The sequence below is a fragment of the Artemia sp. Qi Xiang Cuo genome, chromosome 12, assembly GCF_049724085.1.
Source record: "Artemia sp. Qi Xiang Cuo chromosome 12, ASM4972408v1, whole genome shotgun sequence".
Classification (NCBI taxonomy): Eukaryota; Metazoa; Arthropoda; class Branchiopoda; order Anostraca; family Artemiidae; genus Artemia; species Artemia sp. Qi Xiang Cuo.
The window spans coordinates 54034268-54060709 of record NC_142805.1 but is presented as its reverse complement, the minus strand read 5'-3'; the positions used below and the strand labels follow the sequence as shown (position 1 = coordinate 54060709).

General features: G+C 35.0%; 1 protein-coding gene across 1 annotated transcript in view; it reads right to left on the bottom strand.

Annotated features, from left to right (window-relative positions):
* Window positions 1–26442, bottom strand: part of PCID2 (PCI domain-containing protein 2) — a 48180-nt gene that overhangs the window by 9321 nt on the left and 12417 nt on the right. Inside the window, exons 3-5 of the mRNA XM_089097910.1 lie at window positions 24630–24754; window positions 20301–20564; window positions 15720–15943 (exon numbers count right to left, since the gene is read on the bottom strand). Of these exons, the coding sequence (XP_088954036.1) occupies window positions 15720–15943; window positions 20301–20564; window positions 24630–24754 (613 nt within the window). The remainder of the gene's footprint in view (window positions 1–15719; window positions 15944–20300; window positions 20565–24629; window positions 24755–26442) is intronic.

Sequence of the window (26442 nt, the reverse complement as noted above, 5' to 3'; positions counted from 1 at the left end):
ATGTACCGCTTTTTTTTCCGTATATCCGATAATTCCAATGCTTCACTACATATCAACTGAATTATATTTTAACCCGTCAAAAATTATGAGAAAATTAAAAATTTTTGAAGTAGAAATTCAAACATCGCATAAATTGTTTCCACAGCGCATTTCTATCTGACGCCGTTTTCGCAGCACGTTATAGACTAATTGAATATAGACTAAGGGGTTAGAAACGCAATTTCAACCTGTAAGAATATTTCAGCGTGTGTGTGTGTGTGTGTATGTGTGTGTGTATGTGTGTGTCTGTGTGTGTGTGTGTGTGTGTGTGTGTGTGTATGTGTGTGTGTGTGTGTGTGTGTGTGTGTGTGTGTGTGTGTGTGTGTGTGTGTGTGTGTGTGGTGGGTGTGTGTGAATGCATGTGTGCATGTATATGTGTGTTATTAACAAAATTTGTAATTTATTATGCATTGTTTTGTAAATAATGCTATAAGTAAAAATTTGTAATTTATTATTCATTTCTCTTATAAATTTAAATACAATTAAGAAAAAAAAGAAAAGTGTGCTATAACTGAGATAAAACTTTCATCAAAGAAAAAAAACTTAATACCTTCATTTTCTAGTTTCAGGAGGAAGCTGTGAAAACTTCTGCCTTTTTTGGATTTGAAAGTATCATGGGTAATTACCTTCTCTCATCGGATGATGATGTTACTGAAAGTACGTTATTTGATATCCGCCTGCATTTTTAATTTACAGCTGATGAAATAGACAGTTTATTGCACATTGTATGGCATCAATCTTACGGAGACATTTTTGACGATAACTTTACTATTATTGAAAAAATAGGTACAGGACGTGAAAATTGTCCTATATCCTCGGACCTACGTGTATTTTATTTTTTAGACTCTGCTCTAAGTCACTTGCAAACATACAGGGTAGATTTAAACCCCCCTGAGGAAAACGTGGGCACTATTTCAACTGACCCCGTGAAAGTTCTCCATAGCTACATCGACAGAATTCGAGCAAAAATTGAGATTCAAATTCAGAAATGGGGGGGGGGGATCAAGGGGGGGTTAAAGCATCGGTGAATCAAAAAGTTTATTTACAAAAGGGAACATCCGGTGATATTTTTTATTTTCATTTTTCAACTGGCAACCAGACATTTTACCCTGGTCTAAACGAATTTGAAGACAACTTTTTCAAACTGGGCGAATAAATTAATACCAACTTTGGACACGTTTAATGAGAAAGGGAGTGGGTCCACAATTTTATACATTGAACACATGGATCTGAATCTCAGTAGATTTAAAAAAAACTTTATTTTAAGGGGGGCGGGGGCGGCTCGACGACTAAAATGCCACCCGGATTTTTCAGCTACCAAAGGAGTTCAGAGTTTCGATTTTGACATAGGACTGCAATGTTTTAAATATGCGTTTTTAACAGCAGCCCGTAAGACATTAAACAAAGAATCGTCTATGAAAAATATCGATAGACTTGCTCGTAATAGTGTAAAACATTTTCCTAAATTAAATTTTTATTGTTTAGAAGTGATTTATCGAGGTTCATTTAAGGAAATATGCATTTTTTAAAAAGAAATTTCAAATCTTGGGGTGGGGGTGGCCTTTACCCAGTATGACACTGAATTTATAAATGGGGAAAAAAACAAATAAAAAAAGGATTTAGTATTCAGTGAGAATACCGATGGTGGATAATTCTAAAAATTTGGTATGGATTATTTACGAGCCTCCCAAAGATGTAAATTCTTATGGTCATTTTTTTCCCGTTACTGCAATAAGTCGACTCCTATCTCAAGGTGTGAGAAAAGGTGAACGTCTCTATTGCCCCATTTGCCTTTCCCCATTTAGATCCGAGCAAAGAGTCTCAGATCACATGGGTCTTTGCAAAATTCATGGCAATTAAAGAATAGAAATGCCAGCATAAGTCAAAGATACTTTAAAATTTAAAAATTTTCAAAATACCCGGGTGAATGCTGATATAGTGTCTTTAGATTGTGAATCAAGACTGATTGAGGTATCGGACCCATCAATGCCGAATATAGTCAAGAAATAAAAAATAGTTGCGTGTTCCTATGCACACGCTCGTCGTGATTCCAACAATAAAATGCAATTGGAAGAGTTTTTTTACTATGAATGAGGAGGGCAGCATGGAAAAGCTATTGGTATCTTTAATAAAAACAGCAAACGGGGCAATTTCTCGACTGCATCATATCAACTATCCGATGATATTGCCGGATAAAGAGCAACTGTTACTAAAAAAGGGTACGATTTGCTGGGTCTGTAGGAGTGCCCTTGTCCCAAAAGACGCGGTCCGGGATCATAATCACCTTATTGACCCCAATTAAATGGAGAAAAGTAACTTTCGGGGGTGGGCAGACAATTCATGTAATTTAAAAATTAAACAGCAACTTTTTCTTCCTGTTTTTATGCATAACTTTAACTACGATCTATAGTATGTGCTACCAGCATTGGCGCATCTTCAAACAAATGGAACAGTGGATGATGATGCATGGGTGATAGACAGCTTTTCCTACAAAATCATACCTAAGTCATCGGAAAAGTTGCTTGTTTTGGAATTTATGTGGAAATTTGTTGAAGCCGACGTTGAGTCCACGAATAAAATTTGCTTTTTAGGTTTATATAGTTTTTCCCCAATATCGTTGAGCAAATTAATGAAAGTACAGAAAAAAGATGATAGCTGCAACGCTTTCTACCTTCTAAGACAAAAATTTCCAAATAATTTGCATGATTTGTTAACAGCAAAGGTGATCTATCCTTATGGCTATTATTGTTCATAGTTAAGATTTACCGAGGACACTACTCCTCCAATTGAATCGTTTTATGATAGTCTTCACGATCGTAGTTACACCTCCGATGAATACAGTTTTGCTAAAAAAGTTTGGGCAGAGGGAGGGTGTAAAAATGGGTTTGACTACTGCAAGCTGTATTTGTCGAGTGACGTGTTAACTCTGTTAGACATTATGTGTAAAAATACGGACAAAATCTATGAGGAGTTCAATCTTGATTTGGGCTACTATTTTGCATCTCCTCCTCTAGTGATGGAACTTATCCTGAAAATTAGTGGGGAAAAAATTAGGCTAATTACAGACACTCATCAGAATCTGTTCATTGAAAAGTCAATAAGGGGTGGATTTGTTTTTCATGGGGATCGTATTTTGGAAACTGACCCGACAGGAGAAAAGACGGGGACAAAATCAGATGGGGTTTTCCTTGATTTGAATTCTCTCTACCCCTCGGCCAAGTCCCAGTATGTGCTACCTTGCAGTGACTATTAATGGCTCAATGACCCTCCATCTCCTCAGTTCCACAACATTGACAGTGTTGAGGAGAATGGGCCGGTGGAATGATTTTTTTAAATTGATGAAGAGACACCACTTGACCTTCACGATTCAGTAAAGTATTTTGTTTTCCCGTGCATCAATAGACCTGTGACTAAGGACTCTTTGAGTCCTCGCAATAGGCTTTTAGTCGAAGTGGACGGATTGCATTGGTCACCTTCAAAACTAAAATTTATTGCTGACTTTCTGCCGAAAAAAAACATAGTTGTACATCATGTAGCTTTAAAATGGATGTGCAACAATGGTTTAAACGTTACAACCGTTCACACAACGCATCTATTTAGTCAAAACCCTATCTTAACACGTTTGTTGATACTTTTCCCAACATATGTTCTACAGCAAAGACAAAATCAACAAAAGAATCTTACACATTCATTTTGTATTAGGTTTTCGGCACAACGTTTAAGAGTGTTCCCACTAAAAGTTTCTTTGGTGTTGTGATCGATCTCAAGTAATATACACAAAATTGTACCAATCAAATTTACATCTCCTCAACAATCCTTGGCCCGGAGATGGTACTATTGCGTAGGAAAAAAAAGACATATTTTTGTGAATAAAAATATAGCTTCAGGTGGAGTGATCTTAGAGATCTAAGACAAGCTCATGCCAGACTTCTGATATAATTTGGCTCGGGTACAGCGGTTGAAAAAAGGGCAAGTAATGGTTTGCAATGGGGATATAGATTCTCTACTGTTAAAAATAAAAACCTCAAATCTAATTGATGATTTGGGGCACGGTGAAATTATCAGTTCACGGAGGGACTACTCCATTGGGACTAGTATTAACTCAGAGCTAGTAAAACACAGGGTACCAAATATGCTTTTATTTTTTAAATCATAAACAGTAAGCAACATGATATCTCTCGGTATTTTTGTAAGTCCAAACGTTTACTTTATACAAACACATGATGAGGGAATCAAGAGACTTTGCAAAGGACTACCCCAATGCTGTGTGGATAAGAATTTCAACATGGACATTTATAGGAATTGTATTGTAGAAAATAAAATTCCACGTGCCAAATTGTTGGCAATTTGTTCTCTCAACTACAGAAACTTTACTGTAAATGTAAAAGAAATTGCCATGAGTACCATCTCCGACAGGCTCTATGTTTGTCAAGCTGGCGTGACAACCCTCCCTCGTGGTCACTATTTCACTTCAGACCGGGCCGAATGTGTTGGCCATAGGGAAGTCTCGGTTTAAACAAAGTCCTGTAAATTATTTCATAAAACCTTTGGGGGGGGGCCTCGCGGCCTTTGGAGGGGGCCTCGCGGCCCAGGGGGGAGGCCACCAGCGGGGGGCGCACCGCCACTATCAAAGTTATCTTTTTTTTTTACTTAGAGCAGATTTTTTTTTGTAAATGTTTCATTAAAAAAAAGTGATATTTTTTTCAAGTGCTCTAATTTAATGTTGTATTTTTTTCTCTATAAATAAACAAAAAAAAAGTGAATTTATTTAAGTGTTTTTTCTCTCTGTGTGTCTATATAAATGTTGTTTTTTTATTATAAATAAATTTAAAAAAAAGTTTATTTTTTCATGATTAATGTGTTTTTTTTTCAATGTATTGTTACTTTTTTTTATGCATATAATCTAAGAAAATATGATTATTTATTAGTCTTCTTCTTCTTCTTGAACGGAGTAGTAGTAGTAGTAGTAGTAGGGAAATTATTTAGTCAATAGACAATCATGGTCTACAGTTAGTTGTCCAGGTGAACTGTTGAGGAGAACTCGTATGAATTTAAAACACCATTCAGATTGTTTCTGTGTGGACCGTCAGTGTCGGTAAAAAAAATACTTCAACTAAAATTGATAAAAAATGTCAAGAAGTATTCGCGGGAAAGAAGAAACAAATCTACGATTGCTATAGTTTTAGAAAGGTGTCATACAACAAAATAAAAGCAATTGCTGCCACCATCTTGGGATTGGTGCAGATACAATTCATACAGGGACTTGATGTTTTCAAATTGAACCAAACTCTTGGCTGATCATTGACGATCTGGCTGAATCTATTGAACAATGGTCCCAGCAAATGCTGCAATTGTTCACTGATCGCTCTCATCATGAACAGATTTCCGTTACTCTGGTTCTAGACAATCTCTTTCATCAGAGCCAATGTATGCGAACACTTGCTTTGAACTGCACCTACTCTATCATCTACAGAGTAATTTATGATTCTCGCTCGCAAATAACCCTCAATAAACAAATCTATCCAGGGGCTCCTAAATTGTTGCTTTCGGCATATAATCAGACAACTAATAAACCGCACGGCAACATCCTATTGCATCTTAATAATAATGCCGCTAAGGATTTTAGTGTAGTCACAGATATTTTCGACAATGAAATTACAGTATATCTCCCTGTGAACACTAAAAAGACCTATTAGTCGCTATTCAGAGCAGCTTCAGAGGTCAGTGGATCGAAACCTGACCAAAGAACACTAGACAGTGAGGTTCGATGAGGTTTCGATCCATCTATCTCCGGGGAAAACACCCAACGCATGACACTGAAGAAACTACATGAAAATAGACATTTGTTTTCAGTTCTATGCACTTCAAAACCTCCGCTTAGGAAAGCAATACTCAAACACGGTATTGACAATGATTTCATTAATCTAATATCCGAACTTTGTTTAAATTTGACCGAAGGTAATGTTCAACTGCCAGAAGTAGTTAAGCAACAGGCAAAGAAATATCGTTCTATTGTACATACATTGGCCTCTAAAAAGAAAGTAACGAATTTTAAATTGAAATGAATTATTCTGACGGGCGGTAGATTTTTCACATTTTTACTGTCAATAATTGCAGGACTGGTAGACAGATTTCTCTACTGCAAAAGGCAAAAACTTATAAATCGATTCCAGTAAAACTCGCCTTCACACCCGTCAAAAACTTTAAGGAACAATCTGAGCACATTCCTCGACAATGAAAATATTTAGGATGATAAAAAACTCCTTTTACTTCAAGATGCGATTCGTCGAGTGGACAAACGCGGGTCCTATCGCTCGAAGCCCACTACTGCTGCTGCTAACCCCCAAAAAGAATCATCTCCTCAGGATTCTGCTGCTGGTACATAACTAAAGAAGAAATACATGAATTCGATCTTAATGAAAATTGGAAATGTAATGCCCCACTCATATCGTTAAAAACTTACACGACTCATAACCTATCTCATGAAAAGTGTTCATGATCGCATTCAAATTGATACTAATGGGAAAGTGATTATAATCGAAAATAATAACTATAATTAGCTTGATGTAATATATGACATGGTTATTAATCGTAAGGGAATATTATCATTTGACACTCATCTATACAATTTTCTAAATACATTAAACTTCCCCAAAAGTCTTATTGGCAATCGACAAATTCTAAAAAAAATTAAATGAAAGTGCATCATCGTCATCATCAACAACAACATTGACACCATTAAAATATGAAGAAGAAGAAGATTTAAAAACAATTTTGGTAAATACTAGCTCCCCGCTGATAGCTAGACAAAATCGAAAACGTATCAAGTCGACGTCACTACCACCACCAACAGCCAGTATACAAAAGGGCAGCGGACGTTACACAACGTGTTTACGTTCAAAATGGTTGAAGTTCTGAAAGGTATTTATGAAAATATTGGCGAGGTGGAGAGTTTAAGTTCTCCCACCACTCTTTCCAAAGTCAATGGTGTTCATACTAAAAGTGTACAAGACTATCTACAAAATGAATCAAGTGACACTCTGCATAGAAATCATAGACTTTGTTCCAATCAATATCGAAAAAATAAAGCCTTTTACCCATTTCATATAATGCAGTCAGATCTCCTGACTCTAGATGAGCTTCAACGACGTCACCCTACACCGTACAATTACATTCTAATTGCAATTAGTGTTTTTATTCTCTATGCATCTGCAATTCAACTGCGATCAAAGAGATGTGTTGAAGTTGCTATGGCCATTGAAAGTATTCTCGAACAGGATTCATATTAAAAAAATTCAAACGGATCGCGGTAGTGAATTTGTTAATCCCCATGTTGCAAAAGTACTAGAGAAATTTAGTTCACTGCTCTATCATAGTCCCAGTCCTATAACGGCCGCATTGGCCGAACGATTGATAAGAACTATTCGACTTTGAATTTCAAGATATTGTACATTTAAAAATACATCGACTTTTACTCATGATCTAGATAAAATCATGTTGATTTATAATCATCGACCTCATCGATCTTTGTTCAACTCTATGCCAAAGGAAGTTCATCGTTCTGATCATGATACAATTGACACCTTTTTTAAACAGAATTTCAGTGAATCAATGTCAAGAAGAAAAATAAATTCAATGTTGGTGATACTGCTCGAATAAATAGAAAAACAAATTGTTTTTAAGAGAGGAACTTTTTCTAGTTCACCGAACTTTTTAAACTGTCAAAAATCCAAAACGTTAAGACCATAATTTATTACTTGCGGGATACCAAATATAGAAATATTCATAGTGGTTGTTATGTCTATGAATTACAAAAATAAAAAAACACCAGCGAAATCTAGTCAACTGAAAAAATATTAAAAACTCTTACTCGCAGAAGTAAGAAAAAGTTACTTGTTCGGTGGCTAGGATACAACTCTGATTTTGATTCTTGGATCAGTGTTGAAGATATTGACAATGCCCAATGACTTCTATGTAAATTTTTTGTCCAAGATATTCGATCTTGTCAATAACGAGTTGAATACAACAAGTGATTTTTGGAAAAAACTTCCCATAGCCATCAAAATTGATGGTGCGAATAAAGTGGCTTTTTTTAACTGTATTCTTGGAACCACATATAACCTCATGATAAAGTATCATTTGTATGATATAAAAGCTATACCATTCGATTGAACCATGAAATGGTTGAACTCTGTTGACTATGAATGGGTTGAAGAACATAAATCTAGCGAATATCCACATGCCATATTGAAATATGTTGAATATGATAATATGGGAGATTTTTGTCATACAATCAATAGAAAAATCTCATATCGTAGGAACGGTAAATTCTATCTTAATTATTCATTGGAACATGATAGGATTTACATTACTTCAACTGTTAACACTGAAATAATTATTCTCAATGATAATCTGAGAGACGTTCTTGGTTTCAAACAAAATATGATCAATGGGGAAAATGCTGGCACCGTTTACGGGTTGAATCAAGTTATTTTTGTTGATTATCCCCCCGGTTTTGCCTCGGACTCTTGCATATTTCTCTATGCATCCTTTTTGGAAACATCGAGAATTGGTAATTCAAATGTACCCCTCCTACGTGTTCTTGAACGAAAAAAAACTTATGAACTTCTTCATCACTATAATATAAAGCATCTTCAATATGTTTCTGTAAGCAATTCGTATTCGGAGCTCTGTTAGTTAGCACTAGAGAGTTAACTGGGTGAACCTCAAGTAGTACAGTACGGTCTAGCAGTGATTAAATGTTATTTTCAATATATTGTCAATGACGGCTTAATCAACTAAAATGAACTAGGGGATTATTTTATTTGTCTGTCACGATATCGATTGTTATTTCGGTGCTTTGAGTCCACGGCAAAAAGGCAATGGATTGGACTACTACAAGGGGCGTACTACAATGTATGGATATGGTCTTGGTAGCTGGTTCGCTAGGCTATTTCGTTCTGTACTACCCCTTGCAAGAAAATATCTTGTACCTGCTACGTCAAATTTTGCAGCCTCCACACTACAGGACTGGGGGTCGGGCAAGAATTTCAAGGAGAGTGTTAAGGAAAATATTAGATCTTCAGCAAGAGCCGTTGGTGAGCAACTAAAATATCGATGAAATGGGGAGGGATTGAAAAGGATGCATTCGCATCATTCAGTCATTAGTCTCCAGCCAGGCAGGTAGCAATGAACATCTTTGAGGACTAAAACAGCGAAGACTAAGCATCAGATGACGAATAACAATAAAAGGAGTGTCTGATAAAAGAAAGAGTTCTTCTCTTAAAATGACTTATCTCCCCCACAAGGAATCATATCCATCAATCAGTTCCTCATTGAAACTATTCAATGCTGAAAATGTTGATGCCAGTGTCAAGTATGGGTGCTATGAACAATTCCATCCTCAACAACCCCTCAAGGAATATATACTCTTTCATATACTTTAAATTGAATAATATTTCATTGTTTTGTCGTCAACAGTTATTGATCTAAATGTTTTGGTGAAAATATGGTAAGATTTTACAACCACGAATTACGTAGATTTTCTCTCATATAAAAAATGTATTCTACGCAATCTGTTTAAACAAATTAAAGTATTTATTAATGGGACATTGGTGGACAGGAGCACTAATTTCTCAAAATCTGCAAGCTACTTACAATATATGAACATGACACCAAAGGAATACCAGGAGTTGAGAGAACTATCACTAGGCTATTAATATTAACCGAGTGTTGATACTGATGGTGTTTTGACTATTGCTGTGATCCAGAAGCATCATCTAGTTCGAAATTTAAATCAAGAAATATTAAATATATTAGAATGGCTACCCCCGAAGTTCAAGATTGACATAAAGTTACAGATGGCCCTATCGAATTTCATTTTGAGAAAAACCCTTCCTGCAGCACCCGATGCAAATGTCATTATCACATAGGCAATTCTCCATGTCCGAAAAAAAACAGGTTATGAGTTCTGTTGTATTGGCAGTGGAAAAGCTAAGAGCCAATGGCAACAACATTAAACATCTTGTTCCTCCTAGAATCACCAATCAACGTCACATTGCCACCGGCTATCGTAGCTATACCGATTCATAGTTTGTCAATGGAGACATCCTATCAAAATAAGCGTTGATCTTTGTGAAGAGGGGCAGTGTTGTTGGATCCTGGCCTTAATTGTCCCATGATTTTATTTTTTTTGCTCGATCTAGTCTCCTGTGGAAAGTAAATGGTAGTCCACTGTACACTCTATCATGTGACAAAAAATCCTATAAAACTCTGCACGATTTGGCTTTGCAATCCCTAGATCATGACTCTCAACAGTTTGAAAATGGAATAACCGATTCAATGTTTTCAAAACATCATGGGGTTATTGTTTTGGACTTGTCAGGTACACAAGATATGAGTATAGTACGAACTGTGAATACACGTTTAGAGTGTACATTTGCCAATGCTCTAACTGAGAGTATCACGCTAATATCACTGATTCAATTTGAAACCTATTAGGAAATCACACCCGACGGCAGTGTTCTACTAGACCTAGTACCATGAACACAAACCAAATAATCAATGTATTTAGCATGGATCCATATATGTCCCAGTACAAGTCCTATTGCATACATTCAGACTTCATTGAAAAAATTCCAAGTGTTAACAATACCCTTATCATTGTTAATACGTAGCACTCCGTCGACTTTGAAGACCAGCCATTGGCAATTCATCTTTCCAAATGCGAAAAACATTGATTTTTTCTATCCTCTTGGTCTATGGTATAACTTCTATATTCCATGCATCAGCAAATTTATTGAAAGCAGTGCGAAAACAATTATTCAAAATCAACAAAGAGTGCAACATTTAACAACTAAGACGTTTGGCTTTCATGCACTACCCTTTTTCATGTTCAGATGTCGTGGCTACACCTACAAGCAGTTTCTCAACATCTACGTTGACTTACTTCGATTGAATGACTTTCTAGTGGAGAATATACTTACAAGTGTATTTAATATTGATTTTAGTGCCCTACGAATAAAATGTGCTAAAAATGTATGTGAAATTGTTTAATGAAAAAAAAAAAATTATATACATGATAAAACGACTTTTCTACTCTTTAGATTTCATCCACTACTAGGTATTTGTCGACAACAACTAGTGCAGGTAGATTATCTGAATTCACAGTGTACTGATCCTGACGTATTGCAATATCAGGGTCACATTTTCTACAGTAGAGCATGACTTCACTCTTGTCATATCTCTATGTATAGTCAATGACACTATTCTCATTCATTCTATAGAATTCCCATGTTTCAATTTGCTTATTTGAAGCAATTTCACAAACAGTGTCGTCAAGTGACGAATCACAATCCGTCACAGCCAAAAAAAAATAAGTGGGTTTATAATCATAACACCCATTGTCTTTACACCAATGACGTAGAAACCATATTCTTTTGTTGTTCCAACAGTTGAACCGCTGACCTGGTTCCTCCTCCCAGAACAATCTAAAACCACGACGATACCAATCTCGTAGTAATAGACTAAAATCAAGGTTAGGATTCTTTCCAGTCATACCGGGATATGTACTCTCCAACTGATTACATTTATCATAATGACAATTGGAGCATAGGTGGCCTCTAAGATGAGAGTCACACACCTCTTCATGACAGGAATTGCAAACTTTAATTTGTACAGCATATCCTCTATGCAATTTAAATGGGTTGCATAATCTACACTTTTCATCGTACTCATCAATCATTGTGCAATTCTCACATGATGATGACCATCTGCCCAGTGAGTACATACATAAGAGGCATGCATTGAACATTTTTTCGTGTGTTAGAGCTCTCACTGACACAATGAATCTGAGCTACCAACAACAAAAATTGTCTGAGATAGAGAGAGAGAGAGAGAGAGAGGAGCAAATCATGATTTAACACACTCTTTCTCACAAAAAAAAGTCCTATATTTCCAAACTAAGGTTTAAAATCATATACAAACTATTATTTTGTCATGTTACGTTTAATATATAAATAAATTATGTAAATACATTTGGACCATAAACTATAAGTTTCATACAAGAGTCTAATAACGGAGACTCAGTTTTCATTACATTTACAAGCATACCCCGAGCAAATATCTGACTTTGAATAGACGGCCCTTGAAAATTGTTATCTATAATCAAATGTTTTTCCATTAGAACTAGATTCCTCTTGATTCGCTCTTTCTCGAATCTATCCATTTTTTAGAGTCCTAACTCTCTCACTGCCAATTTCAGACTAACCAGAATTTCTTTCTACTCTAAAAAATATACGCTAGTCTACTATAGAAAGAAAAAAAACCATTGATTTAGAAACAATTTTATTGAACATAATTACAATAATAATATTCACTGATGCATTTTGTTCTCATCAATATATTTCGATAGGACATCTAATGCTGACCGAAATTTATTTATATGGAGAATATTCACTTTTCCAGCAAAACATAGCTGTTCCTCCTGCTTAAATTTGCTTAATGATATCACGTATCTAGCATACATATTCAAGACGTGTCCCATTCAAGACATAGTCTACAACCAGCAGCTATTTCCGCAGCTATATTAGGTACTCGTATTTCACCGCTGCAGTTGTCAACTCCATCATTAATCTCCAATAATGTAAATATACCCCTCATTTTTTCCTCCACTAATATCCTCTCAAATAAACTATTCTCTTTGAATGCAATTCTCTTACTAATATGAGGTTTAAAGAAAACTATTCCTTTTATTCAAATCCCAATCATATATTAAGTTATACTCGCTCTCTTTAAAAAAGTGTATATGCCCTGTAGAAGTATTACGTATGTGCATGGGAGATAGTAACTTTCTATGAAAATGTGATGAGATGCAAGCAAATAACGTTGAAATTGCTATAGCTTCCATAGAATCCAGAAGGCCATGTGAGGGAGCTCTGAATCTCTTTGAAAAGGTGTATACAAGGTCCAGAATAACATTGAAATTGCTATAGCTTCGTCAGAAGTATAATGTTGATTACTACTTTTATCATTTCTTCAACCAAAAGCAAATTCGTATTTGCTAATTTTTCAATGATCTTCATATCTTTTCACTTCGTGCTAAACTGTACCCGTAGAGTTTAACACTTTAACTGAACCCGGCATAACAATCGGAAATATCGACAAAATTTAGACACTAACTAACCTCCCCCATGAACAAACCATCTCCATGAGAGAATCAGTAACCAATAGTGCTTACCATGACTTCAGTCAATCACTTGCTCTGTTATCAAACATATCGACATTGTTGAAATTTATGTCCTGTTCTTTCAAAAACATCGGTCGAAACAAGGCCAACAATTTTTGAACGAACCATGCAACACAAAATATTTTGTTCTACTATTGGTATTGGTATTCGTTTTTGAATCGGAATATGAAATCTTTAAACCCCATCGTACAGGTATGAACCTGGTGCCAATGAATAACTACTATTTCTAACAGCTCACTGCAGCCTCGAGCCGCCTCCCCCGAAATGTTTGTCAGACTCGCAAAAACGTAACAAAAATGAACATAAACAATTTTTTATGCCTTTTTGGATGATTTTTTTTATAATCCTTCCGAAAAAGACCTTTTGTAACCCTCCCCCCCCCCTTCCGAAAAAAATCTTGGATACGGCCCTGATGTCATCGTTTTTTATTTTAAAAATTTTCTCACCCTTGAATTTGAACAGATTTGTTAATATAAAAAAAAAATCAGCGACTGGCCTTTCCAAGCAATATCCTTTTTGATAGAAATAAAATTTATAAGAAGTCCACCTAAAATATAATGAAAATACAAGAAACTTAAACATAAGAACAAAGAAGGATTATGTTGTTTTGTCAAGATATTTTGTAGGGATTGTTTTTTTTAGTATTTTCTTATTGAGAGAAAAATATCAGATTTAACATCTATCAAGCATTTTAATTTTTCTTGGTTTCAACAAGTTTTTTGAACTTTCGACGCAATTGCTGTGTAAAAAATAAAGCTGAGATTCGATCCCTAAGACAAAGCCTCCTAAAAGTGATAATGCATTTATTATATTAGTCGGATACCTTCTAAAAAGGTTTAAACAATTTTAAGCTACACTTTAAACCAATTTAAACAGAAGAGCTAAATATATATGAAATTTCTGGCTTGTGGCATATGAAAGCATAAAATGCCTCACAATACCAATTTCAGGGCCACGAATAAAAGCATTTACTATCATTTTATCTAAAATACTGAATTTAATGTATAACAATGTACAAAGAAGCAAAATCTTTGGGGGGGGATATCATAAAGATAAAACGAAAAAACGAAGGACAAAAAAGAAAAAACGTACGAAGAAAAAGGTACCCTGACATAGTTATTCTACGCACGATTGAGCAACTTAGTATTCTTCTAATTTGAATAGCATTTTCTGGTTTGTGATAAAATAAATGCTAAAAAAAAATCACACCCATTTGCAACTTTAAGATACAACTGTGATTGTTCTTACCCTTACTCATTGGCAAACTCATGCAATAAAAGGTGAAAATTACACACGACCAATAAAATTTCCCTGCCACTTAGAATTAAATTTTGAATTAAGAATCTATATCTGCCAAGAATTTATTTTTAAATGGAACGATCCATGGAGAAAGAATTCCCACCCTAAACTTTAATATATTTTATGTAATAATAATTTAATATATCTTGTGTACTGACAATTCAATATTAATGAAGTAACTAAATTATTTTCTATTATGTCTGTTTCTTTAATTTTTCAAAAGTTTAACCGATACATAGTAGGCTACAAGTAAATTTAATATTGAATAGCATCTTACTACTATAACATATTTTTTTTAGTTTTCAAAATTTAATTCATACATAGCATACATAAATTTGATAACGAACAGCATCTTGCTGTAGTAAAATTCAAAGTGCCTTCAGTTTATAATGCTAATTCAATATATTTTATATGATAATAATTAAATATTAATAGAAGAAACAGTTTGTTTTCGATCATACGTATTTTTTTGGTTATGTTTTAGCAATACAAATGTGTGTCAAATTAATCTTACACAATGTCCTGTACCTTTCATTGAGATTTCTTATGTTTCGTTTATTCTGTTCTACTATTTTGTGTGTGTGTGTGTTGCCTGCTAGCCTGCTAGCACTGGCGATAAAAAAAAAGAGAAAGAAAGGGAACATTACAGCTCACCATGCAAAAAAAAGCCATTTCCTTTTCAAAATATGATGGCGTTAAAACTAAATATAGTTATTATATGTTATTATATAGTAAATATAGTTATTATATTATATTATTATATTATATATAGTTATTATAAAACTAAATATAGTTATGTATATGTAAATTAATCTTACACAATGTCCTGTACCTTTCATTGAGATTTCTTATGTTTCGTTTATTTCAGTCATTTCAGTCATTTCGTTTATAGTCATATTTTTCAATAATGATTAAAATTAATAGAAAAAAATTAGATACAAATAGGAAGAAATCAGAAAACAATTATTATAATCAGGGAATATAAAAATAATGAATATAGTGCTACTTAGGACACCTGATCGGTGGGAAACAGATTCCCCAAAACGGTACAAGAATGACAGCCAGAGAGAGCCTGAGTAGAAAACCTGGTGGTATAGGAGGAACTAGGATCTAAACTAATATTTAAAGAGGTAACCTTTTTTAATATCCAAATTCATTATTGCAATTTTTCCCAAATAGTATTTGTAGGTTACAAAGTGAGCTTTCTCAAACTGGATTCCAGCATCAATTTGAATATTCACAGCTGTGACAACAGGTTTGCACAACTCCAAGTTATTCAAACGAAAGTACAATTTAAACATTTGATTGACGGTAAGCAGCATTCCTTGTTTTTTATTCTGCTCCTCTCCTCCGGAATACCTACAAAGATAAAGGTAAAGGTAAAGGTAAAGAATACGGCACACGACTTTACAATCCCTACCGGCGGTGCTGATCTTCATTGCCCTTCAGCCAGAAAGTGCATTGGAGGGCTGTGGGCCAGCCATCCTGTGCTTTCGCACAACCTTCCTGTTTGCCTTCCCCAGATTTCTCCAGGTACCGATTTAAAGCTGAGTCGACTCTGGCTGAGCTTACAGAGTCACGCCACTGACCCCCGTCCCAAACCAAATAATTGAGTACACTAGGATTCGAACCCTCGTCCTCTCGGACAAAGGATACAAAAATAATAAATTGCAAATATTACCATTGCTACGCAAAAAGCTTACAGGCAAAAATTACAAAAATAGAAATACCTGCTAACCCATTACGGGAAGAAGAAGGGGGGAGGGGTGGCCAAAAATAAAATAAAATGCGCTTTACAAATCCCGGATACTTTATCACTAAAATAATTTTTTTTTAGCAACAACTCTGATTCTTGGTCGTAAGGAGTATGATAGAGACTTTTCTTAAAAAAACTATGTTGGATTTCGCACTTGGGCTAGATCAGCCTCAGAAAATTTCCTGGTCAAATATTATTTTATTTTCGATCACTTGTAATTTCCAGTTGTAGAAGAGCGGAATCAAACGAAGTTCATCATGTTCCTTTTAAATGTAGTATCTACGAGCTGAAAAAAAATATAAATATTTTCATTCGAAGGTAAAGACCCCCATTAAAACTCAAAAGGAACGGAAAGTATCTTGTACACGTGGGGTAGGGGGCTCTTGACTCACAACTCAAAGGTCAGTGAAGAAAAAATACGCAGAAGTTCTCGACCTTTAAGCTATACTGAATAATATGGCTATCTCACAATTTTGATCATGTGCCTTTGGAGAAAAAAGAGAGTTGGGAGGGGGGGCTGATTGTCCTCCAATCCTTTTGGTCACTTAAAAAGAATACTAAAACATCTGATTTCCGTTCGAATGAGCACTCTCCCGATCTCCTGGGGCAATTGGTTCGATACGGACGGATTTTCTTGAGGACGTTACGGTGCAGGAAATTACAAATATTGTTTTGTCTTTAAAGAATTCTTCAACAGGTTTTGACAGAATTTCTGCTAAAGTAATCAAACATATCCTTTAATCGATTATCACCCCACTTTGCCATTTGACTAATAGGTCATTTCAACTAGGAGTATTTCCTCAACGTCTTAAATTGGCGCGTGTGATAGGTCTCTTTAAAGGAGGTGACCGTGGGGATCCTGGAAACTGTAGGCCGATCTCTCTTCTGTCAGTGTTCTCTAAGATATTTGAAAAGCCAATGCTCAAACGTCTAGTGAGATTTCTTGAAGAAATTTTTTTTTCCATCAACATCAGTTTGTGTTTCACGCAAAGTATTCTATAGAACCTGTTTGCAATAGACTTTTTTAGCTTATAGAAAATTGTCTAGACTCTAATCTCATTACTACAGACATTTCTCTTCATGTCAAAAAAGCTTTAGAGAGCCTTACAGACAAAAACTACATTGGTAAGCTTTCTCATCATGGTGTGGGTGGGGAAGCATTGTCTTGGTTCTATTCATACCTTACTGACAGATCTATTGCCATGGAAGATACAGACAGGGAAGTTCCAATTGAATACGGAGTACCCCAAGATTCTATTCTTGGACCAACCATCTTCCTGATATATGTGAACGACCTCTACCGACTTATTAACACCCCAATTCCCAATGTTTGCTGTGGATTGTCACAAATGTCACTCTCAGACTATGTCGGTGTCCACATCTGATAGTCGAGAAGAACTAGTACCATTTGCAGATGACACTACTCTAGGTGCTGCAGCTCCGGATGAGTCATCCCTTATTCTAAAGCTTCAAGCAAAGACTGAAAAGATACTCAATTGATTTGACATAAATCAACTAGCTTTAAATGTAAAAAAGTCGTACCTTCTTATTTTTTCCTGTACAGGCGTAAGCTGCCCCACAATTACTGAGCTTCCTACACCAAAAGGCTCCATAAGTCGCCCCCCGGATCGATATATGCGATTCCTGGGAGTTTTTTTGGATGAAAATTTATCGTTTAAGTGGTACGTTCAAGTAATAAGAGTGAAAATTTCCCGTGGACTTGGAATCATCCGTAAATTAAAGCGTTTATTTCCTTTTCCTATACTCCGTCTTTTATATTTCTCTCTTATTTTCCCTTATATATGTTACTGTTCGTCTGTGTGGATGTCTATATTTTCTTCTGTACTTGCTCCTGTTCTAAATTCTTCATGAGAAAGCGGTAAGGGTTCTCCAGTCAACTACACACACTACTGTTGATCTCCTTAAGATTAGAGATATTTATGTTATATCTCTATCTTCGTTGACATATCAATTCTTCCACGGAGATCTCCCATTTTGTTTTTCTGGACTACTTAAGCTAGTAGGGGAAGTAAATTTGTACGTAGTTTGAAACTGGGAGGATGTGATTATTCCGGCTGCTCCTTCGGTTCCTTCATACTTTGGTCTAGTCGTTACCGTGGGACGTGCTTGGAACTTGGTTCCTGCTGAGATTCGTCAGTCGCGAACACTTGGCTCCTTTAAGAGACAAATGAAAAGTTTCTTATTAAAGTTAAATATTAAATAAATTATAGTTGTTTTATGGTGTTTTTTTTTTTCGGGGGGGGGGGGGTTTTTGTTTTGTTGGCGTTGGATCCTCGATGATATAGAGAATTTTATTAATTTTTATTTATTGTCGGGTGATAGGAGGGTCGCTGTTTCGTGTAGACTGTCGGTGAGTTGACTTCTTTTCCTTATAGATTTATAAATTAGACATTGTTTAGTATTGTTTATGCCAAGTTTTAATATTAGTCATTTATTCTGTGTCGTTTCCCAAATTCGGGCCATTGAGCCCTTTGGGATATTGTTTTTGTTATTGTTATTTATGGAAATCAATGGAACTTGAACTTGAACGGTTACCCCCTTGGGAAAACGAAAAAACAAATAAACACACTTCCGTGATATTTCTCCTGGAAAACCACATTTTTGTAGATAGGAACTTGAAAGCTTTACAGTAGGATTCTTTGCTATGCCGAATCTCATGGCGCAGTTTTCATTGGGATTGCTTGACATTTGGGTGTGTTTTTTTTTCCTTTTTCAAAAATCAGACAAATTTTCTCAGATTCGTAGCTTTTGATGGGTAACGTTACACTTAACGAATTTGATATATTTGAAATTAGCATAAAAAGCCAATTCATTTGATGCATCAATTTTTATCAAAATTCTGTTTTAAGATTTTCGGTTACTACTGGGCCGAGCTGCTCCTTACGGTTTGTTACCACGTACTGTCTGAAATTGCCTAAGGACAGCTTTAGGTACTTGTTGTAAAGACTACATATCTAACAATTAACTATACCTATAAATGTGGGCATAGACTTTGACCTACGATGAAAAAAAGAATTACTCTGTGAAGTCACGTTATACAGATGAAAGATAATAGGCTGTCAAAATAATTCTTCTGCCAATTCAGCATAAGAAACGTTATAAGAAAGGATACTATTAAATAACATTATAAATTCCCTATAATTAAATTAGTTCGAAGCAGTAGCAGTTCTGTCCTCTCTTGCACACGGGGCAAAATCTTGATTAGCGCTACCCCCCCTCCCTCCTTGTCTCTAAAAAATTTTCAGGCTAGATTTTAACAAAATTTGCATTTATCAATCAAATTCTTCATTTATTTAAACTGAATTTTCTTACTTTATATGGGAAAAACGACAATTTTGGATTCAATTTGCTTATACTTACTGTCAGCTGCACCCTCAACTTTATTTTAATAAAAATAAAATATCAAAAATTACAAAATGATTATAGATATTAGATTATTATTTGAAATGTTGCGCCACTAATATTTCTGCGCCTTGGGAAATTGCCCAGTCCGTCCCTCTCCCCCTAAAACCACATCTGGTACTAAGACTACATAAGCTAGATATGAAAGAAAAAAAATCTTAGAGAAGAAAAAGAAAACCCGAACGAAAAAAAAATTTCTCCACTGACATGGAAAATAAAAAAAAAACTTAGAATTTTAATTTTAGTTAGAAAAAGCAGATCTTTAAGCTGTCTTAAGCTTAAATAATAATAAAATAATAACCTTCCGAAAGAAAAAAAAAGTTTAATAGCAAATAACTAAATATAAAAAAGCAAGGTTTGAAGACTTCCTCGTTTGGATTACCCTTTTCTCCACTGTAATTGTTCACTTTTCGGTAATTTAGGATTAAAAAAGATTATAATCTCATCAAAAAGTTACACAATACTGTCCTTAATAAAATCAGTAATGTCAAATTCCGCAAAAATGCCACAAATAAGGACAATCTCGCCAATACTTACTTTCCAGAGCATACTCTAAAAACTTCCTTTAGTTCTTTTTCACATTTTTCAAGAATTTCTCCTGGCTTTGCATCGCCAGTTCTGCTCAGACGATCATTGGCTAAAACAGCCACATCTCTGGCATCCCTTAATACCACTGACATCAGTTTCAAGAGCCATGAGGAATTTGTAGATTCGCTGAATATTGTCCTAAAGGTCTTAACAACTCCGAATTGAGCAGTATAAAGTTTTTGGGGGTTCCCTTCATTGTAAAACGCCAAAGCTCTAGAAAGAAAAGCAAATTTATTATATATTAGTGAAGTTGAGGTAAGAATATCAATTATTGAGGAAAATTCAATGTTAGAGTATTCTTGGTTGGTCACAAAAATGCACTGGAAAATTGAAGCATACCATAAGGTTGCATAGGGAATATCACCCTTATGTACTTCTCTCTTTGTTTCCTTCAGTCTTTTAAAAAAAAAATACGTTGAACTATACTACCATAACTACAACAACTAAAAACTCACTGCGGTGCCAAGCTACGTAAGGCCGACATAGCTGCATAGGCTCCTACTCCTCCCTGATCTATTCAAAGCTTCAGTCTTTATCCATCTTCTGTAGTCTGAAGGTCCTTTTAATACTTTTTTATAGCCTCTTCCTACGCATTTTCGGGACAACCAACTCTTCGTTAGTCCTAGATGGATGACAAGAAGCACAACCCTTAGAAATCTGATATCCTTCCTCCATAAAACGAGCTCTAGCCATTTTGAATTTTCTTTCATAAGCCTTAGAAAATGAATCAAACCATATTTTTCGTAGAGCATATTGTTTGATATTTGCTCGGTCAAAACATTGCCTAAAACTATCCTTAGACATTTCCTTTGGAAAACATTTAACAAAACTTCCTCAGCCTGAAGAAGCACTAACGTTTCAGAGCCACACTTGACCCCCTGCGTGACTGCAACATTTAAATCTTAGTTTGCAGGCTTGTTGTCGCATCATTACATGCTTTTTTCAGCTTGAACCAAAAAAAAAAATCTCCGTCACATCCATTTTAATCTTTAAATCTTCACTGGATTCACTACCTTTGTTAATAATGCCATCTAAGTAAGTGACGCAAACCACTTTATCTGTTCTTTCCTTACCTAGCATTGCCACTACACATGTTTATTTCTAATTTAAGCGACTCAGCCTTCTTAGCATTAAATTTCAAACCGAGAAGTATTCTTGCAGCCCGAATAACAAAAACCTCCAAAAATGCATTCATTTTGTTAATATTACTGGCTAAGACAATCCGACCATACGCTTTATGTAAGGTTTGGAGAGGTTGACCTCCTCATTTGCAAAAATGGTGTCCTTCCGCCTAAGCCGTGCTCTTTAGGACAAAATGATGCAATTAATTGGATATAGGACGTAACCCACTTAACTCCTGATTCAGCTCAATTCCAGCAAAATATTTCAGTGCTTATTACTAATGACTTTAATGTAATTATATGGTTTACTATGCAAGGATAGGACTGTCACTAAAGCTTTTTCATCAGCTGAATCAAATACCCCTTAACAATCTATAAAACTAAAGACTAAAGGGATCAAAGAACTTAGGCGCTTCTTAATTATTCCTCTAAGAGTGCAAGTTTAGTCGAAATATTCTCTCTTTCTTAAAGCTCCTTTTCTCCTTTTTTTTATTTTTTATTATTATTATTAATACCCAATTTTACGAGCTTTGCTCTCTGTTGGGGGTATATGTTTTTTTGTTTTGTTGATTTATTCAAATAAAATCTTCTTCTTCTTCTTCTTCTTAAATAAATAAAATCTTAAAACATTATTGTAACATGCGATTTCACAGTTTTCGCAATATCTAAATAATGAAAATTATCATAACCGCAAGGAAAGCAACGGGTCCCACCAGTGCACGCCCACGACAAACAATTTCTTCGCAAAGGCTGCACGAACGTGCTTATAGCTGGGACAAAGATGTCCTTGGAAGCTATGGAGGTTTTACGCGAGTCTGGGCGCATCTTGGTTGCTACATGGCTTACCACACTTTGCGATGCGCTTCCACCAACAAAAGTTGACATTCTACACAAGCCCTTTGAAGTTTATTACCTCCAAGTAGTTGTATATTTATGCCATTCCTCAACACCACCTAGCAATACGGTTTGCATTCACGGTTCTGATTAGGAAAAACATGTTAAAGGTACATTCCGATGCCGCTATAAGGCGAAGCAAGCATGGTTTTCCTTCCTGAAATATCATACCTATTATCATCAGGTATCACTAGTACAAGATTGAATTGAATCCAAAAGCATATTAAGAGACTTTCCTGGGATTTGAAATTCTCTTATTGCATTTCCATCTAGTTCATTAATTTGGGTCACTGTTTTGTTGCTGTTTTTAAGTTTTATTTCCAAGATTTTTGTCACCTTTTGTCAATATTTTACTGTTCCAAGTATGTTAGATCATCATTATCTGTAATTATAGTTTAACATTATTATTATTGTTACTTGTGATTTTTTAAGAATTTTTAAATGATTCTAAATTTTAAACCCTAATTTGAAAATTTTACACCAGTTCTAAGTTAGAAAAACTAAATCCAAACTTTAAACTTTTAAATGAAGCTAGCCCATCTGAAGACCACACTACCTTATATAAAAAAGAAAATCCACAATATGAGCACTTTTTGAGCCAGACAGGAAACGCAAACTGATACATTTTTTACTGTCTTGGTGAAACACTTTTCTTGCTATGCACAGACTAATATATTCAGGTTTTATCTAAAAGTAATTCCGATTAACAGAAACATGTTCAAAGAAAAAACCGTCAAGTACTTGGAATTACCTTGTTCTTGGAACACGACAAAATAACTTTAGGGGGTGGAGATTTTTTCAGGTTATGGAAGTCCATTTGCCCTAGAATTTCTTTGTCTCAGTCCAAGTTCCAAAGTAATTTCAAGGGTTGAGACAATTTTGACCGTAAAAAGTCTGCATTCTATGGAATTTTTTGGTTTCGAAATGAGATAAAATAATTTTAGGCAATATATTATATTACAAATTAATTTAATATTGATACAACACAGCTATTATTGGATATAAATAACCAAAAAGAATAAAATAACTTATGGCCAAAAATACAAAATAAAACGTTTATCAAAATTCCATGAAAAATATGTCAGAATTAAATGAGCTCTATTGAAAAAATAATCGCTTACAGCTATTTTCTTTCCAAGAGCGCTAAAAATTTCAGCGCTTTCATTTCGTTCATTTTTGTGTAATTCTTTGTAAGTGTTTACTCGAAGAGGCTAAACGTTAATCACTTTTTTTTTTTTTTTTTTTTTTTTTTATGTGGCTGGCTTTAGCTTCCAGTCCCTTTAGTTTCACAGAATATTGCTAGTCCTTGTATTTTCAATCAAAATAATAGTAAAATGATTCGTCAAGACTCATTCACAATAATAGTTAGATGACACTAAGATTTATCTAACACCAGACCCATTCATAATAAATTCAGTCATATTCCGGATCCAGCTAAACTAGCACTAAACTTCAATTTGTTTGATTTCTTTTGGAATCAAACAAATCCTATCAGTTCTTAGCTGTATAGAAAAACAAACTATATAGGAATGAACCATATTGTTGTCCCTGTAGTGGAGCAGAAGAATAGGTTTCTGCTTGGCAATACAGGACCCAAATTTCCAACTCAGCTGCAGCAACCTAATGCATGGGCCAGGATTTGAATCTGGTGATGAGATTATGTGAAAGCGTCTCCATACTAATGTAAATACGAGGAGCCTTATGATGCAATGAAGCCACTCAGCAATAGCAGGGTACATTCTGCAAATAACCCTGTAGTGGCACAGTGGATTGACCTCAGCTTGGCAATACGGCAACTCTGGAACCCTATGGAGATAACGTATTGGCGTCTCAAAACAATTCAACAAGAAAAGAACCATTTCTTATTTTAACTAGCCAATAAGATAAATCATGTTACGAATGGGTTTGACGTTAGTCACAGTGTTGTGTTGTTCTCATCATTATTTAAACCTTCCTGCAAGGCCGTATCCTGGGGGGGATTAGGGGGTTTGAACACCCCCCCCCCCGAAATGTTTGTTTGACTTGTAAAAACGTAACAAAAATGGATATAAATAAATTTTGTATACGTTTTTGAGTTTTTGTGTAACCACCCCCCCCCCAAAAAAAAAAATTGAGTGAACCCCCCCCCCCAAAAAAAAAAAATCATGGGTACGGCCTTGCCTTCCTGTGAATGAGCTTATAGCATATTGAATGAAGGGAAAACAGCCCTTCCACTTCTTAAAACATGTCTAATCAAATGTTAGAAAAAAAAACTAGTGTTTACCTGAGATGATAAACAACAAGAGGACAAAGGTTGCCTTCATCCTGTAAATATGTCTCTGCAAACTTCCAGTCTGGATGCAATAGCTCCTGCTGATATGCGTGAGGATCTCTTAATGACAATAATAACTGAAACCAACAAAATAATTATTAGAGCAGAGCTTGATTAGAACAGAGCTATATTTTATTGAATAGAATTTATTTATGACCCATTTTAATCACAACAACAAACAGAGTATAAGAGAAGAAGAAAAGAGAAAGACAGAAAATGACAAATACAACAAAATTAAAATTCATAAAGTAATCACAAAAGCACAATAGTTAAGCAAATAAGAACACAGTACACATAACAAACACATTAATTACAAGAAGAAAAAAAAATATACTTAAGCAGTTTGTTACTGCGTTAGTAATAGAATGATATAGTCTTTGTTGTTCCATCAAACCCTTATTTAGGACTTAAGGTCTTGAATTAAATAAAAAAAAACAAGTTTTTTAAACTGAAAGTAAGGAGCGACATTAAAACTTAAAACGAACAGAAATTATTCCGTATATGAAAGGGGCTGTGCCCTCCTCAACGACTCGCTCTTTACGCTAAAGTTTTTTATTGTTTTAAAAAATAAAGTTGTGAGACAGACTGAAACTTTAGCGTAAAGAGCGAGGCGTTGTGGAGGGGACTGTCCCTTTCGTATACGGAATAATTTCTGTCCGTTTTAAGTTTTAATGTCGCTCCTTACTTTTAGTTTAAAAAACTTCTTTTCTTTTATTTAATTTCTGATCGTTTTTTAGTTAATGCAGCTTTTATTTTGGCTCGCCGTCATTGAATAAGTAAACAAAATTTGCATAAAAATTTTACCTTTCTTTTGCTAAATGGCTGTCTCTAAATTTGGTTCTGACGTAATTTACAAATTAACTTACGTAACGAACTTCTATATTCGTATATTTTTCTTCTGGCAAATAATACAAAGTTGCAGATTTTTGCAGATATGAGCTTGAAACCTATGTTATAGGGTTTCCTGATACGCTGAATCTGACGGTGTGATTTTCATTAAAAATTTTTCCCTTTTAGGGGATGTTTCCCCCCTCTTTAAAAAATCAGGTGAGTTTTCTGAGGCTCGTAGCCTTTGATGAGTAATACTAAACTTAATCAAATTCATATATATAGAATCAGAGTTACGATACCATTATTTTTCAAAATTTACTGACATGAAGTTTTAGTTTCTAAAATTTTCGATTAATATTGTGCCGCTTCGCTTGTTTTTTTTTTATTGTTTTGTTTTTTTTATTACGTATATTTTATTAAGTATGTTATGGGGTTATCCACTTATTCAAAACCACGCACTTTAAGTTAAAGGTTTAAAAAAAATTTTAATTCACAACCCCCTGAATCACAAAGGCCGTTTAATTAGAATAGATAGCTCTTTTGAAAGCACTAAAAAAAAACTGTAGCGTAAAGAGCGAAGTATTGACTTGGGGGAGAACCCCCTCATATACGTAATAATTTCTGTTCAATTTAAGTTCTAATATTGCTTCTTACTTTCAGTTGAAAGTACTTGTTTTTTTTTTTATTTAATTTCTGATCGTTTTTTAAATAATGCTTGGAAATCCGGCGCCCCCTTCATAGAAATGTCCCTAGCCCCAAAGAAACATCCTCCACGGAAAGATTCTCCCGAGTAACCCACTCCTCCAGCCCCCCTCCCCCCCACCAGAAAAAAATTCTTCCTGAAAATGTCTGTATACTTCCCAATAACCAATACAATATGTAAGCAATGGGCAAAGTTCATAACTTGCAGCCCTTCCCCTGGGAACTGGGGGGG